Source organism: Diadema setosum, chromosome 4 (assembly GCF_964275005.1).
Source record: "Diadema setosum chromosome 4, eeDiaSeto1, whole genome shotgun sequence".
Taxonomy (NCBI): Eukaryota; Metazoa; Echinodermata; class Echinoidea; order Diadematoida; family Diadematidae; genus Diadema; species Diadema setosum.
This window is the reverse complement of record NC_092688.1, coordinates 34,293,062-34,311,163: the sequence shown is the minus strand read 5'-3', so window position 1 is coordinate 34,311,163 and position 18,102 is coordinate 34,293,062. Positions and strand designations below refer to the sequence as shown.

The 18,102-nt window shown below is 38.3% G+C and overlaps 1 protein-coding gene across 1 annotated transcript; it reads left to right on the top strand.

Annotated features, from left to right (window-relative positions):
- The first annotated feature begins 6,119 nt into the window (after nt 1–6,119).
- LOC140227174 (uncharacterized) lies at nt 6,120–8,466 on the top strand. The gene is made up of 2 exons (XM_072307607.1): nt 6,120–7,026; nt 8,381–8,466. Exons 1-2 carry the CDS (start codon nt 6,120–6,122, stop codon nt 8,464–8,466), a joined length of 993 nt encoding a protein of 330 aa, XP_072163708.1.
- The last annotated feature ends 9,636 nt before the right edge of the window (nt 8,467–18,102 follow it).

The window sequence follows — 18,102 nt, the reverse complement described above, 5'->3', positions numbered from 1 at the left end:
ACTAAACAAAAGGGTAAATCAATCATAAGTTGGATTATTTGAAAGCACATCAAGACTATCTGGTGAAGAAGATAGGAGATCAGTTTCCATCCGAGGTTGTCCGACAAATCAAGGATTACCCAACACATGCACAGTTGGCACAACACGAGCTCACTAAACGGCGCCATATTTTAAGATTCACGAGGCTCCCTAAGAAGTATGAATCGCGAGTGGAGTTAGATCAGAATTTGAGGTGTCGCAAGCAAAAGCTTTGGGCAACCAGTGTCCCATCGAGTTGGGTGAGAAACCTATCTTCCGGGGATTTATCGGATGATGAAAAAAAAAAAATCTTTCTTAGGAACGGGCTTAAATTTTGCGACATCTTAGCCTGCTTTCCAACTAGGTATTCGGGAGTTTTCGCTACACGACGGGAAGACCGAGAATACGCGGAAGTAATCAGCTGTGATGGTCCCCGTACTCAGACTACCATCCCCATATCTAAGCAGTTTCGCTTTCCTGTACAGGACGGAGGCGTAGGGACAAGATCGCTGATTGGATGGTTGGCTGGCTGGCTCACTCGCTGCCCAGCATATCGGGACCGAACGCTATTTTGGCTGAATACCGTACTCGATTTCCCCAGGACGGGACGTGTCTCGGATTTGATCATGCGCAGAAGCAAATTTTTCACACGACACGCTAAAATCCCGACCGCGTCGTGCTTGCAAAAACTCCCTTATTAGTCCATGGGCCAGGCCAGATATTGTTTCCACCTGAGGTGGCAATACCTTTTTGGTGTCATTTAGTTTGTCGGGCATACACATTGTAGATATGTTTATCAAGCTATGAATAAAGACTAAGCGCACCGCGTTTACAACAGAACACATGTGGACATACAGAAGGCAGTGCTCTTCTTTGTATAGCGGTTTAGTTTCGATTCAGAAGTATAGGGATATAAAAACGAGACCAAATTGGTTAAAAATTCATTTATTATGACTAAGCTACTCATTTGGAAATTCTATCATAGCTTGATAACCATATCTATGTCCGACAAACAAAATGACACCAAAAAGGTTTTGCCACCTCAGGTGGTACCAATAACCCAATTTTCGGGTCTTGGCCCATGGACTATATCAGATATCCAACCTGATGCTGCAGAGGAGTTACGGCATGACGTGAGTACCCTATAGTGTCACTTTGATTTACCGAAACCGAACATTATAGAGAAAAAACGACGGGTATTGGAAGGTTTTGCAAGTGATAAGAATATTTTCATTGTATATACTGGCGGAAAAGAGGAGGTGTGTCGTTGTATTTGATAAAGGCAACTACACTGACAAAGAAGGGCCTGGATTTGTGAAAAGATTAGGAGACATATAAGAGCATATACCTAGGTTACAACCTTACCAATGAAAATATAAATTAGAAATGTCGCTGTGACGACTGATATGCCTCCGCCATAAAGCATGATTCTCTTCATAGGTCTATAGTCATCTTGACAATGTGTGATAACAGTTTCACATAATTTGCAAAATATTAGATATTCTTGTCACAAATATTTTAAATGTTCACTTTCCTCGAACTACAATGTAGGTTTAATTGGATGAACGGCTATATTTCTTAGATCATTATTTGGAGATTTGAGGACTTTTACTTGACTTTTGACCCTCTTTCATTTCATATCAATTCATTTCATTTATTTCATTCTTTCTTTTCGGTAAACATAACTCGAAATGAATCAGAAGATATAACGTAGGCATATATTTCACTTGACATGGTAGATAATAGTTAACAAATACAAAATTATACATGCATGCCGACAAAATACAGAGTTATGTCTGGAGAAAAAAGAAGAAGAAAGAATTGAGAGGTCCACTGAAAAGCATGCTTGTGAATTGTGGACCACTCAAAGGATTCTTCATGTGAACATATTTGTTTACAAAGACAGGATAGAACAAAACAGGACAGAACAAGATAGGAGAAACACACGACATTACATGACTTGACAGAAGGGTATACCATTGAAAGTTATAAAGCACAAAAGAAAAATTGAAAGAAAGGAAAGAAAGAAAGAGAAACATGAAAGGAAAAGCCAACACGCTGAACATCGGGATCGAAAGACGGAAGTGAGGTGCTTCAGAGCTCGAGCAGCTAAGCAAAGTTTGTACAAATAAGATTATAGATAATGTGAAAAAATGCACAATGATGAATTCAATGATTGACGATGAACCCTTAGGTTGTAGAGACCAGCTAAGTAATGAATAGTATATATCTTAGTATGAATTCAACAACAAAAAAGTTTCAACTTACGCTTAAAAGAATTCAATGATAAAGACTTTATTTTTATATCACAGCTTAAAGAATTCCAGAATGTAGGGGCAGTGTAAATAAATGTACTTTACACCAATAAGGTTCTCAGAAGGGGTAAATGAAACTCATTAGATCGCCTGGTGGGATAATTATGAAAAAAAAAAAGATTTCTTGGAAACATTGAATTAAAGATGCTGGGAAGTGCATTTGTGTTATAATTATTACAAACTGACCCAGCTGAAAGAAAACAATTTTTTTAAAATCTTATATTTCACGAAAAATGGATCTGCATTGGAACGTGGTGAATCGCCACAAATAATACGAAGTTCCTTTTTTGTAACAACAATAGTTTATCTAATAAAGTTTGATGGGCACTACCCCACGCTAAAATTCCATAATTAAGATAAAGAGATGCTTGGTATTACAAAACTTCAAAATTGCGTTAAACAAATACATACTGCTACTGAACGTTTTCGACGTGCACTCTTCGGAGTAGAATGCAGGCAAAAGGAGTTTGTACGCACATTGGCACTCTTTTGATACTCATGTTTACTTTAAATAGCCAATCAGCGTACGCACTGTTTCGCTTGAATGGTTTGCTCGTTTTGCTTATATTGTTATGTTCGCGCTTCCTGTTTCATACGTGCGGTTTCTACTCCGAAGAGTGCACGTCGAAAACGTTCAGTAGCAGTATGTATTTGTTTAACGCAATTAAGATAAGGTAATATTAATGAAATATGCAACGTCAACAAAGAAGTCAACGGGATATGAGATTTTAGTCTATTGATAATACCAATATTACGCGAAATCATTTAACTAATATCAGTAATATGAGGCTTCCACGAAAGTTTATCATCCACTGTAATACCAAGAAACTTTATGTGAGATACACTTTCTAAATGAACGTCATCAAAAATAAGATAAAAATAAGAACTTCAGTGGACTTACTAAATAACATTTACTTGGTTTTCTGAAGATTTAGTGATAATTATTGGCATTTATACATTCAGTCACTTTTTTAATTCAGAATTGACAGTATGGACAAGGGCAAATGAATTTTGATGGGACAAAAAAAAAATATTTGAATCATCGGCAAAGAGTATGAAAGAAAGTTTGTCGGATGATCTGCAAAAATCATTAATGTAAATAATGAAAAGTAAAGGTCCTAAAATACTGCCCTGAGGGACGCTACATTTAATGATTTCAAGACTAGAACTGTGTTCGTTCAAAGATACATATTGTTTTCGATTTTGCAGGTAACTCCTGAACCACTCCAAAACCTTCCCTCGTGTTCCATAATGAGACAATTTATGAAGTAAAATTTCGTAATTAATGGTATCGAAGGCCTTGGAGAAGTCCAGGAAGATACCAACAAGATGAGAATTGTTATCAGTAGTGTGTGCGGCGTTATCAATAAACTTCAAAAAAGCACGAATGATGCTGTGTTTCTGACAAAACCCAAATTGGGAATTCGTAAAAACATTATGATAATTAAGAAGTTCAATTTTTCAAAAACTTTAGATAGGGGTGAAAGTAAAGAAATAGGTCTGTAATTACTTCTATCAAAACTGTCTCCTCTTTTAAGTAAAGGTAAACCTTAGCAATTTTCATACAATCAGGAAAAAACACCATGTAATATGGATTTATTAAGAATATGAGAAAGTGGATCAGCAAAAGAAAGTATAGACCGATTCGGGTTCGTTGAGGGCAGCAGACAATTTGTGACTCGGGGCGCAGCCATGAGCTCATTTTGAGATGTCTTAACCGACCCCCCTCCTCTCCCCCACCCCCGGGCAACGTGTTTATCACGCACTTGTGACAAAGGTTCGCGCACTAAGCGAGCGTTCGCGCACTCAGTACGAGACACCTATTGGTTAAAACGACCATGCATCAGTTTTTCATTCCGCGCGCGGAAGGGGGTGATGGAGAGGGGGAGGGGGGGGGGGCAGTCAGACCGCAACGCTGCTGTTAATGAGCTCAAATCAAAAATTTATCGTACGCGCAGGTTTTTGCGCATGTCCTTCTCAGCACCCGAGATTTTGCGAGATAATTCAGAGACAAAGTGCATGGTCTACGAGATTCACTTATTGGCGACATGAAGATCTACTATCCGTGACCGATTGACATGGTTTGTGAATATTTGAAATAAATCACACCTTTTAATGCTTACATTATACAAAATGAGCTTATGATATCATTATTCATATCTCTGCATTATATCGATATTTTCCAAACGACCCTGAGACAAATTAGAACAAGGCTTTCTATTTATTGCCAACCCGACCCGTTCATAGGTTGAATCACCACATGAATGATAGTCAACGTTTTAGATATACCTGTTATAACAGCACACTAAGAACTGAATTGGTCCCTCGCTTAGAAAACAATAAAAATTGAAAGTCTCGTCGAGTAAAAATCATAGTGTGGCAATTTGAGATACATGCGCTCCCAGGGTATCATTAGACAAATTACTCAGCGATGTATACAGTGGATTAATAAGGAATAATTATTCTAATACCAAAAAGAGAGCCCCAAAGAACTCATGTGTGCAAACACAGTGCTAGATCTTGTATTATTGATTTGTATGCTACTTATTAATGCACTCTACTTTTATCTAGTTGTGCCGGCAAAAAAAAGTTCAAGCCAAAGTTGAGCTGTCGATCAGAGTGGAGTGTTGTTCTTGTTGTTTACGTGGAGATCTTACACCAGCTGCAGTTGCCTGAACCTGAGCGCGTATACACACATTGTGCGCGCGCACACACACACATCGATCCGCGAGGTGCGTTCAACTCTCCACTCAGAGGGAATTAACCAATCAGAAACGCGTATTCGCGGCAAACTGAAATCTCGTCAAAAATTAACTGTACAACGCAATGATTTATTCGCCAACCTGACCCGTTCATAGGATCAGTCCACATAAAGTCATTATGTTTTCACAGAATGATATTTCCTCTTTCATTTTATACCTCTTCCATTTTGGTCCACCTTAACTTCGTCGGTCTAGTGTACCCCTTAAGAAGAATGGAAAATATGCAAATTTTGTGTTTTATAATTTCCTTGTTCAGTATATTTTATATGTCATAACCTTTCAAGTGGTCGAATTTCATCAAAGTACAACTCTTCAGCTTTTTATCGATATATAAATCATGAAGATTGATAATGTCGTTTAGATTTACAGACACTCTAAAAATGTGGTCTCCCAGCTCATTACGTATTCATGTCCGCGAGGTCCATGCATACGCGTACGATAAATGCGAAGGCTTTTCAGGACGTTGCGGTCTAACTGGGGGGGGGGGGGGGGTCGGCTAAGTGCGTGTTTATACAGGAGCCTCTCGCATCGGCGCGCATGAGCCGGTATTTTACCTCCCGTGTGAGCGCTTATTTCTCATGTTACAGAAGTCAAAATACCGGCTCATGCGAGCCGATGCGAGCCGATGCGAGCGGACCTCAGCTGAACCGGACCTCTCGAATTTTGGGGTCAAGCATAGGTCACGTTCGCAGTGCAGTTTATTGCATGATGGGGGGAAAAATAATCAAGATATGGCGCCGGCCAAGTCATCAGGACCATCAAGCTTGAAGGTCATTCTTGTATCGTTCCTCTTGACAACCACCCGGCCAAATGATCAATTGAAATCCAGTTTTTCAGTAAGAAGGAGAAGACGTGGCTTGAAAATGTTACAGGATTGATATCGATCATGGCAGATATTAAAATACACGCTTTGGGAGGAATCCAAGATGGCGCTGTGCGGTTAGGACGTGCCTGAGTGTTACGGAGGCATTAGGAGGAAATAAAATTGCAGCTCATTTCGCCTATTACAGTTTGAAAAGTCAAAATGACATCGAGAAAAAGGAGCTTAGACCAAGGAGTCGTTACAATATCCCATTATTTCAAGGAAAAGGAGGATTCTGAGCCTAAGATGGATTTTAGCGACGCTACTACGGAGAAGGCTATGCAAGAACACAGTGACAGTGATAATGCACACGGCTTAACTGACTCTGCAGTGCACACGGTAGTGAAACCACTTCACCGAGATATGGAGGGAACCAGCCCGGGCGCGTCGGCGGAATCACCTCCACGCTCCTCGCTTCAGAAAAAACGACGAGTAGATGGGGAGAAGTCAACCACAGATGAACTACTCGCGGCCCTTATCCACAAGATAGACGAAATGAACTCCAATCTCACATCCAGGTTGGACACAGCTCTTGGTAAGATTGAAACAAATGAGAAAGAAATCAGTAACTTGAAAGAGGAGCAAGAGTCGTGCCGTTTTGATATCAAACAGTTACAGGACCAAGTAAACAAGCAAGAAAAGGAGAATATGAAATTGAGAGAGCGTCTTGTTGACCTCACTGCGAGAGAGATGAGGAATACGGCTGTGTTTTACGGGTTTCCTGAAGGTGCTGAAAACGCTGGGAAGTGTGAGCAATTGATCAAAGAATTTGCCAAGTCAAATATGCAAATGGAAGGTGAAGTGAGCATTGAACGAGCTCATCGCACAGGCCGCATCAGGCCAAAACCCGGCCCTCCTCGCCCAGTTGTGGTAGCTTTCAGTAGATACACAACCAGACAAACAGTGATCAGCAGTGCCCGCAGATATTTGAAGGAGAGGCCTTTTCAGCGCAACGGAAAGGATCACCCGATATTTGTCGATGAGATGCTTCCGGTAGAAGTGCGAGAAAGCAGGAGGAAATTGCTGCCACTGAAACGAAAGCTGAAAGAGGAGGACCCAAAGCGAAAGGTGTACTTCAACATAGGCGCCGGAAGTGGGGGGGCAGGGGGGGGGGGGGGGGCGGCCGCCCCCCCCCCCCCCCAATCCAAAAAGTGGGGGGGGGGGGGCAAAACGCATTTTTGCCCCCCCAAAAAGCCCCCCCCCCAAAAAAAAAAAAATAATAATAAAAACGATAATACAAATAAACGAATAAACAAAGAAAATAAAATAAATATGTATATATATCTCAATAAAAGGGAAAAATATGGCTACAAACGGCAGCTTTTGGACTGTAAAATGTCAAAATTTTCAAGCTCGCTCGCTTCGCTCGCTCGCATCCAGCAGTTGAGCCCGGTGCGCCTCCCCCTTAATTTCTAAAGCGAAAAACATAGCTACGACGGCAGTTGTTGGACTCTAGAATGTCAAAATTTTCAAGCTCGCTCGCTTCGCTCGCTCGCATTGAATCGTTATGCCATTTTCCTAATGTTGCTGACAGTGATTGCCAGTAGTTGCGCCCGATGCCCCCACCCCTTAATTTCCAAAGCGAAAGATAAATATAGCTACAAACGGGAGTTTTGGGACTGTAAAATGTCAAAATTTTCAAGCTCGCTCGCTTCGCTCGCTCGCATTGAATCGTTATGCCACTCTCATAATGTTGCTGCCAGTAATTGCCAGCAGTTGCGTCCGATGCCCCCCCCCCCTTAATTTCCAAAGCGAAAGATATAGCTACAAACGGGAGTTTTGGGACTGTAAAATGTCAAAATTCTCAAGCTCGCTCGCATTGAATCGTTATGCCATTCTCGTAATGTTGCTGCCAGTAATTGCCAGCAGTTGCGCCCGATGCGCCGCCCCATTAATTTCCAAAGTGAAAGATAAAGCTACAAACCCCAGTTTTGGGACTGTAGAATATCAAAATTTTCAAGCTCGCTCGCTTCGCTCGCTCGCATTTTATTGTTATGCCATTCACCTTATGTTGCTGACAGTATATGATTTGTCAATCGTTTCACACGTACCGTCATTCCATAATCCATGTAAGGAAAACTTACAATGTTCCTCAATGACTGCGTTGTTGAATGTATCACATTCCGTAATGTATTGTAGTCCCATTATTGCTCACGCACACACGCACAAGCATACAGACCGTCAAAATTACTTTCTGGTTCCCCCCATGTTTCGACCCACCGTACGCCACTTTACATATATATATATATATATATATATATATATATATATATATGTACATATATATATATATATATATATATAGATATGTGTGCGTGTGTGTGTGTGTGTGTGTATGTGTATATTGTGTAACATATGCATGGTCTAATCTTGAGCCCCCTCCAATGTTTGCCCCCCCAATCCAAAACTGCTTCCGGCGCGCCTGTACTTCAAATATCCGGCGCGATTGTTTTACAGGGAGACTGAGAGCGGAAAAGAAGTGGAGTACAAGCAGCACACCACAAGATAGAATGGATATTGGCAGTTTGCTTTTGCACAGTAGACAATGGTCTAACAAAATACGACATGCTTTGAAAAACTCTTGACACGACTGCCATAACTCAGCAGTCAGCACCCTGTCATGCCAATAGTATATTAACAGTTGATATCTCCGAAGACAAGATACACTATTCATGTGATTAAGTGATAGGGAAAATCATTTGTTTTTGCCAACTTGAGGAAAAAATAACTGTGAAGATGCCCAGGGGCACTTGGATTCCTTGTGATCATGTTTTATTCGATTTCATGCAAGTTGTATGTATGTTTTTTTCATTGCCAATGTTTTGTTGTCTGTTTTGTTTTGATCATGATAGGTCATAAGAATTTACAAGGTTACCTACTTGTGAAATATGTATATGGATCTGAAGTTAATGACCCATAATGTTAATGGGCTAGGGGACTTTAAAGCCAGGAAAAAATACTTTTGTTTTTTATCCAAATTAAAAAAGGATATTATTTTATTACAGGAAACCCATTCGACTGATAAGGATGAAAGTTTATGGAAGAACCAATTAAGAGCCGATATTGTATTCAGTCATGGAACCTCCTCTAGTAGGGGAGTGTGTATCATATTTCGGAAAACCCCACATATAAAATTGACAGAGACAGTGAAAGATTCTAACGGGAGATTTTTGCTGGTTAAAATGGAAGTATATGGAAAAAAATTTATGATATGTAATGTATATGCACCAAATAATGAAAAAGACCACATGCATTTTTTTAAAGCTGTGGACTTGACTATACAAGAATATTATGATGCTGAACAGACAATATGTGTGGCGCTCCGTCGGAATGAGTCAAAAGTCGCAAAAAATGAAATCGTAGTTATGCCTATATGTGAATTCTACAGACTCTAAGCTTTACACTGATATGTAATACAACTCATTTCGACATCCCTATAGATCATAAAAACGAATATTAACCACGTTTGTTATGTCAGTTGATTTTCTAAATAACGGAGAAAATCGCTCTCAAAGTTCAGGCTATGTTCAAGCTCACACTTGTTTCTTTCACGTGTCGAAACAATACAACTGTCCTGCTTAGCGACGGCGTTTACGCTCCATCGCACGCACTACCGTATAAGGCGATAGCTTGGGTATGTAAGATAATCAACCAATCGCAGGACAGGTCTATCATTAACGATTCTGACCAATACGGCAGCCCGAATGTAAACTTCGGCGCGTTTGTGTCCGTGCCGCTGCCGCCGCATGAATGAGTCGGTATGCGTTGTGTGTCGGCTGCGTTGTGGTTTGCCGCAATTTTTTAACTCACAAACAATAGGAAACAGTAGAAAGAAAAGAAGGCACGCAATGCGTCTTAAGAGAAGCGTCTTTTGGCGAGGGCGTTGATCGCTTCCATTCTCCTCCCATGTTGTTGTCAATGGAAACTAAAGAGGATGCGTTTAGCAAGTACCAATACCTAGACAGAACCTGAGAGCCTATTGTAGGCGGGCACGCAATGCGTCTTACGAGAAGCGTCTTTTAGCGAGGGCGTTGATCGCTTCCATTCTCCTCCCATGTTGTTGTCAATGGAAACTAAAGAGGATGCGTTTAGCAAGTACCAATACCTATTAAATAGAACCTGAGAACCTATTCTAGGCGGGGGTTCAAAACACAGCATCGGTAGAAAAAGTCAATGAAGTTGATTAACGATAGTCGTTTTTTGAGATCGTGTTCTTTGCGTGTACTTAAAACCCTCAAATTACGCACATGGTCGTAATGTTGCAGAGCATCAAAAACTGCTTTCGCGTCTGTTCTGCTGCAGCTGTATACAGCCGTAACATTATGAATTCCCGCCATACCACAGGCACATTTCCTTTATAGGCGTTGCGTGCACAGTAATTATCGCTTATCACGCTTGCCAATGCTGCACATATTATACGTATCAGAAGCAAAGGTTGATGTAGGCTTGACGGCTTCACGTTGGGTTTACAATGATTGTATCATAAAATATACTTCTTATAAGTTCTCAGTCACTTTTCTAATAGCATAGCATATAAAAAAAACATTAACTTGTAGCTTCAGCTGAATTATTTTTTTTTTAACATCTTGAAATCTTGAAATGATAATCCCTGTAGCAGCTCGTCGAAGCTAAACTGGGATGACACACACATCACATTTGCAGTTACAATCTTTCTGCGTTTGAGAAGTGGATCATGAATAATAATAATGAAAAATATTCGGAATTAATACTTAGGCCTTCTTCACTTCGTTTTGTATTCACAAACCTTATCAGAAAAAAATGATTGCTTGATTACTTTCGGGTAAAGGAACTACCGGAAAGGAACCGCATTTAATTTTCTTGTTAACAAACCTAAGCTAATAGCGAACCATATTTCATTGTATGATTAACGAACCTTCAGAATAATCAATTGTATTACCCCCCCCCCCCTCCCGAGAAAAAAAAAAGCATTTCAATATCATGCGTTGTCAATAGTGATAAAAGGCCCGTTTTTATTTCGTAGTGTGTCTCAGTACTCCTGTGCTTATTTCTAAGGATGTGCTTCTCTTAATGATTGCGATTGATGTTTAACTATTTCTTTCACGCAAGCTTGAACAGGAAGAAGCTAAAATTCAGGCAAGGAGACGAGTTTTCTTCCATGAGATGCAATCATTAAGACACATCTATTCACGAAAGTTGTGTGATTGCTTATGTGCTAAAGAATTGTGTCCATTACATGAATCAGACACTGTACAAAACGGTTGAAATCTACTGAAAGTCGAACTTCGTTTTTTTTTTATATTTCATTTCAATTTTAAGCGGGGATAGACTAGAAATTAGTTTGTCTATACTGGCAGGAGACATTACAGTTTTCCAGTACATGCTGCGCATTTAAACAGTCGCCATATTTTCGTGGTCAGAATCAGATAATGGACACGTGATATATTATGAAAATGAAAATACAAAACAACGAACATGCCATATGTACAAACATTATGAACTTCAATGAATTAAACTTACCTGTGATATTCTATATAAAAAACAAGCACGCCGATTAAATAATTTGATATAATTAATAGAGCACACAGTGATATCATGCATGGCAGATCAAATCAAGTTCAATTGGTGAGAAAGCTAAATGAAGTTAAAAAGTTGACTTATTTTCGTTTCTCTTTCAATTCATGAAAACAGAATTACATTGTATATCTATTGAAGAGGATTTTCTCTGTTGCGAACGATCGCCATATATAGCACTGTTAGTCTTCTGCGCAAATCCGAATCCCTAAATACTTTAATTTTTGCGTGATAATGTAATAACCCTGCTTATAATTTCATAAAGAACTCGCAAATTCAAAGTTTCAAACCGTATACTAAAACATTATATTGTATACGGTGTATTTCCAAAAACATTTTGAATGCGTTGCGTGTTAGCATGTTAATAGCACCAATCTGCCTTTTATTTTCCGTACGTAAAGCGCACAGAAACGTAACCAAATGTTACAAAATACAGTGAAATGCATTGTACGGCGTGGTACTATCATTAGAAGTATATCCCATTCCTTTTTTACTTTTATTTGCTTGAACCAAACCATGTGTCATTTTCGTAGCGACATCACTAGGAATTAAAATGTATTAAGATAATCGTTACTCATTTATTTTGCGCTACTATTATAGCATTTACATTTTCCAACTTTTATTGACATGCAGTACAATGTTACTGTATTGTTACGATTACGAATGTTGGTTATGAATTCAAAAGGCTGGTTTATTAATCGAACTACTAAGGTAATAGCTGTTTTGAAAGTAGTTCGATACAAGTTCAAAACGCAATCGAAGTCATTTTCATAGGGGGAACTGATAGCTCTAGAAAACTTGTTTAGGCTAGTAAAGATTGCCGTATAGGCAATCTTTGTAGAAAGTTTTGACTTAGGCCATCTTTTGAGTATTTTGAGAAATTATATAAAGAATTATTTGTTTTGATTATGTCAAGAATTAGTTTGAACTATGAGAATAAAAAGGCGCGGTTACCCAAACAATGTCGTAGTTCGATTAGACATGATGGGTAAAGTGAATTCATGACTTGACTAATCCATACTGAATTGATGATCACTTCTGTAAACCATCAGTTATGTCTTGTAATCGTAGTCAAAATTCTTTTGAGCGATGAGACGAAAACCAACAAACAAAATGCCGTGTATCATCGCTCGAGATTCCAACATTTGGCGTCACCCGACCAACAATAAGTGGCAAATCAAATGCAATATTATGTTGTGGGATAGCAGACTGTGTTACGATTTTTGAATGTTTCGAGCAATTGTTAAAAAAAAAGAGAAAATGAGGCAAAGTTCAAGAAATTAGAAAAAAAGCACGTAAATGCTGGCGATCATGTTTGATAATCAAAGTAAGAGATTACAATCGGCCGTGCGGATGTATATGATTGCCTTATTTACATGTCTGATTTCTGTAAACTATGTGATATTTAAATTTAAGTTCCCTTCCCTCCTTGATAAAAGTTTTGTTGGGTTTTCGCTATAGGCATTTATTAGGAAACGCTGTAAAAACGACAACAAATGCCTACTATACATCAAGAGATGACCTATACATACATGAAACACAAAAATTCTCTATGTTCTGATATAAATCAACTGCTTGTTTGTTTGTTTGTTTGTTTGTTTGTTTGTTTGTTTTGAATTACCATGGTCTTTGTCGGAGGAAAGATGAAGAAAAGTAGTAGAGTGTATCACTCTCAAATCCGGATGATTGCGATAAGTGTGTATCCCCGCCCTTTCTATACAGGTAAACGATTTAAGCTTGGTATGCTATTATAAAAGCCTGCATGTGTCACGCGGAAGAACTGATTCCGTGATCACTTTTAACCTTTCATAAAATTCACGTTTTAAGATGGTAACGATAGCTTGTAGGAGATAGAGTAAGTTAGCGTCCCTGACTGTGGTTCTGAACACAAAAGGAGACTGAAAAATTCCTTTACAAATTAGCAGACATAATGCCGATCCTCCAACACTGTTGCTCCATTCCGTCACTGATTCTGCTATCAATGGCGAAGAAAGAATACTGGTTGCGTGATTATCCACCCCTTGATAGCAGGAAGTTTATCTTTCATTGTTTAAGGCTTCGTTGATGCGGGGTTTACTCGGATACAAGGCGTGAACATTGCCGTCCGAGTTCTTTCATTCGAAATTCCTCAGAATACGCAATTCAATGGGCAATTAGCGCTGATACTTGGCAAAGCTGTTAGCCAACCCAATTCTTTGCAGACTTGACCTCTCACATGTCAGCTACACGCAATACACGGCAAACAGCTATCATTACAAACATTCTGATTAAAAAACAAAACAAAATGAAGACGCACACTTTTGAGTAGCGACACAGCTTTCTGTCCCTTTCTCAAATAGGTCCTACTTCTAAAAAATACACAGATGACAAGAGTCAGAATATCCTCCAAAGGGAACACGAGCTATCTGGGCATTAATAATGTTTGTCTTCCGATTTCTCTCCATGCCGTCACGGCCCAAACCATCATAAGAAATAAGCCAATAAGTTTTATTAACCAGGGAAATAATAGTACGCATTACATACATTTGGCGAATTATCACACAAATTGTCGACTTTATAAAAACGAGTATAATTGACAACTTAGGCCCTACGTGTATCTGCAGAGATGAACTTTAAACAGCGAGTCACATACCAAGGAACGAAAGTTATGATTATTTGAATAAATTCATTAATGAGGCCAATTAATAACCGTTGTAAAAGTACACACACGCATAAAAAGGTTTCAAGTTCGATATGTGATCATTGTATTAGCTCATAGATAAAGTATCATAAATTTTGCGTGATCGTTCGTTGGAATTATTTTTTTTTCAGTGCGATTTGTGCGTCATGTCAATCACCACTTCATGAAATGGAGTGCATGTATCAAACGAAACTCGCTGGTCATGCAATCAATAGCCTTGGTCAGCTCACTATTATTGCGTAATTCTATAGCCCTCGCCGCTTGGCCGCCGACGCCGCCGCCGCCGCGCGCACCATGCTTTGTTTTGTCTTCAATGGGGTCAAGAGCAATGCCTCATTAGCATACACCCTAGCAACGGAGGCGGAGTCTCGATCTGGCAAGAACAATAGGTGCGAGACGCAACGCAAAGGCGAGCGTTCGAAAAAAATGTAACCGAAAAAATTGTCTCAGAAAAACTGTGATTTGGGACACTTGTACTCATTTTTACACGCTGAACTTTTCTGTACAAACAGATAAAACATAAAGGAATCAAAATCCGTGATAAAAAAATTTCGACCCGAGCAGTGCTTCCCCTTCATTTTCGGCTCATTACGGGAAAACTCCCCGTGCGACTTATGACTCATTTTGTCGGAGCGCCACACATATTAATAGGGGGAGATTTTAATTTTATTCAAAATTTGGCTTTGGACCGAGAGGGCGGTAATATGAAGTCCACTTGGAAGCACTCTTGTGAAATAACAGAAAATATTAAAAACGTTTATCATGTAATAGATATCCGGAAAGACAAGAACCCGTTATTAAGACGATTTACTTGGAGACGCTCCAATCTTTGTGTTCAGTCAAGACTGGATTTCTGGTTAATCCATGAGTCTGTACAAAATATGGTGACAGATTGTGATATGGTCCCCTGTGTTTTGTCAGATCATGATTTTGTGAATTTACATCTGAGAATTAAAGAGTACACTGTGGGCCCATCTTATTGGAAGTTTAATAACAGTTTACTTAATGATGTTGAGTATGTTGAAAATTTAAAGGGACATTATGAGATGTGGGTAAATGAATGGGAAGATAAAAATGATATAGGAAAATTATGGGATTGGTTAAAATTCAAAATACGAGAATTTACAATCACATTTTCTAAAAGGAAGAAAAATATAAAAGAAATTAGAAGAAAAGAATTAGAACAAGAATTGAAAATGATAAATGACATGGACCCGACAGAAATGAATGAGCAAAAATGGGAAAAGAAAGAGAAAATTGAACAGGAACTTAACTGCATGTACAACTATTTAGCAGAGGGGGCCATATTACGTTCAAGATGTACCTGGTACGAGAAAGGAGAGAAGAGTACAAAATATTTTTTATCATTGGAAAAGACACAAGCACAGAGTACAAACATAGATGTATTAGATACAGGTGAGGAACTTATTGAACATCCCCATCATATACGAAATTTTGTGATGAAATCTTTTGGTAAACAGTTTGAAAACAGGGATACAGTGTCTGACAAAGTGATTTATGATTATATAAAAAGTTCCTGCTTAAAACACCTCACGGAAGATGAAAAGGCCTCTTGTGAAGGCCTGATAACACATGAAGAGGCAAGGGAAGTCCTCCTTGGGATGTCAAAAAATAAAACACCTGGTAATGATGGCTTATCGGTGGAATTTTATGAGACATTTTGGCCTTTGATTTCTAAAGAACTAATAGGATCATTTAATCATGCTTTTGAAAAAGGAAGTATGTCCGTGTCACAGAGGCAAGGAATAATTAAATTGATTCCTAAATCCAATAAAGATAAGAGATTATTGGGTAATTGGCGACCAATCACCTTAATAAATGTGGATGCAAAGATACTTTCTAAATGTCTAGCGAAACGTATGTCCAAAATTATTGGTAATTTGATAAATCCTCAGGAAACAGCATTTATTAAAGGCAGATATATAGGTGAAGGTATAAGACTGATTTCAGATTTAATGTTTTATGCAGATGCCAACAATGTATCTGGAATTGTGTTAGCATTAGATCTTACCAAAGCATTTGATTCACTCAGTCATAGGTATTTACTACAGTGTTTAGAATGTCTTAATTTTGGTCCGTCAATGATACAATGGGTGAGAACATTGCATGCAGGTATAAATAGCTGTGTATTGATAAATGGCTTTACTACTGGTTATTTTGAAATTGGAAGGGGTGTTCGCCAAGGCGACCCCCTTGCCCCCCTTTCATTCATATTAGGGCTCGAGATATATCTAATGAGATTGTTAAATAATCCAAATATTATTGGAATGGAGATGCTCGGAAAACAGATTAAATATACAGCTTACGCTGATGATATAACATGTTTTTGTAAGGATACAGAATCATTATCAGTATTATTAGAAAGCTTTCAAGAATTTTCTGATATATCAGGCCTTTGCCTCAACCGAAGCAAATCAGAAGGAATGTGGATAGGAAATGATAGACTATCGAAAGAAAAGCCACAGATGTTAAAGTGGTCAGACAATGGTCTTAGAATTCTTTGAATCTGGTTTTCATATGACAAAAAAGAAGCAATCCGAAGAAACTTTGAAGATCGATTGGGTGAGATTAAGAGAACATTTTTCATTTGGAAAAATCGTAATTTAACGTTAATTGGTAAAATTCAAATTTTGAAAACATTTATTATGTCTAAGATAATTTATTTGATGTCAAACATTGAAATTCCTCAAGATTTTGGGAAAGAAGTAGAGAAGTTAATGTTTTTTTTTTATGGAATGGCCCAGATAAGATTTCAAGGTCAACCATGTATGCACAATATGCTGAGGGTGGTCTCAAATTCCCCAATCTACAATGTATGATTGATACGCAGTTAATTAAGTTGGTTAAAAGATATTATGGAAATCGCAACCATCAATGGGTGCTATTGGGAGATTATTTCTTAAAAAGGCTTGGTGGAATTCTAGTGTTTCAAAGTAATTATTCCCTTGAAACTATTGATAAGAGGGGTATCCCTCCATTCTATGAGAATATTCTACAAATATGGTTAAAGACAAACATACATGAGGATTTTATTGGTGATGAAAATAGCCAAGCAGGCATCCTACAACAACCAGTATTTAATAACCAGAATATTTTGATTGATAAGCACTCAATATTCTGCAGGCCGTTTTTTGAAGCAGGTTTATGTTATATATATCAAATATTTAGTATTGATGGACGGCTCATTGATTTTGAATTTTGGTTAAGGAAAGGAGTGCCAAGCAAATATGATAATGTATATGGCAATTGTAGACTCTGTTCAAAAATACTCGAAATGTTCCTTCAATACACTCCTATTGGAGATGTTTTGGAAAGAAGAAGTGGCTCAAAAACAAAAGGATCTTATTATTTCACAGTTACAAGATGTGAAATCAAAACCAATATATGAGGAATTTTTAAAAGAGATTAAATCAAGACCTGTTTGCGAAACAGTTTTTGCTAGCAAGTATGGAATTCAACCAGAAGATTGGACGCAAATATATATGTTGCCATTTACATGTACAATTGAAGTAAAATTGAGAGAATTTCAGTTCAAGTTGTCGCATAATATACTTTACACAAATGAAAGATTGTTTAAGATGAAAATATCAGAATCAGAGTTGTGTACGCTTTGTAAGTCATGTGCTGAGACCCATGTACATCTGTTTTTTTATTGTAAAGCTGCCAAAGAATTACTTCAAAAATTTGTGGACGAAATTGGTACGATCTTTCATGTCAAATTAGAGGATTGTACAAGAATTAGAGTAATGTTTGGATTCATCAAAGACTGGAAAGGGCCCCACAGGAGTTTATTGAATCATTTAATATTGTTATACAAAAGGTACGTATATATTCAGAGATGCAAAGATACAGGTGTGAAATTTCATGGATTGACAGTATTTATTGTTAATA

Coding starts and splice junctions, on each gene's coding strand:
- LOC140227174 (XM_072307607.1), top strand. CDS start 6,120: ATGACATCGAGAAAAAGGAGCTTAGACCAAGGAGTCGTTACAATATCC. Junction 7,027..8,380: donor GGAGGACCCAAAGCGAAAGG/TGTACTTCAACA, acceptor TTCCGGCGCGCC/TGTACTTCAAATATCCGGCG.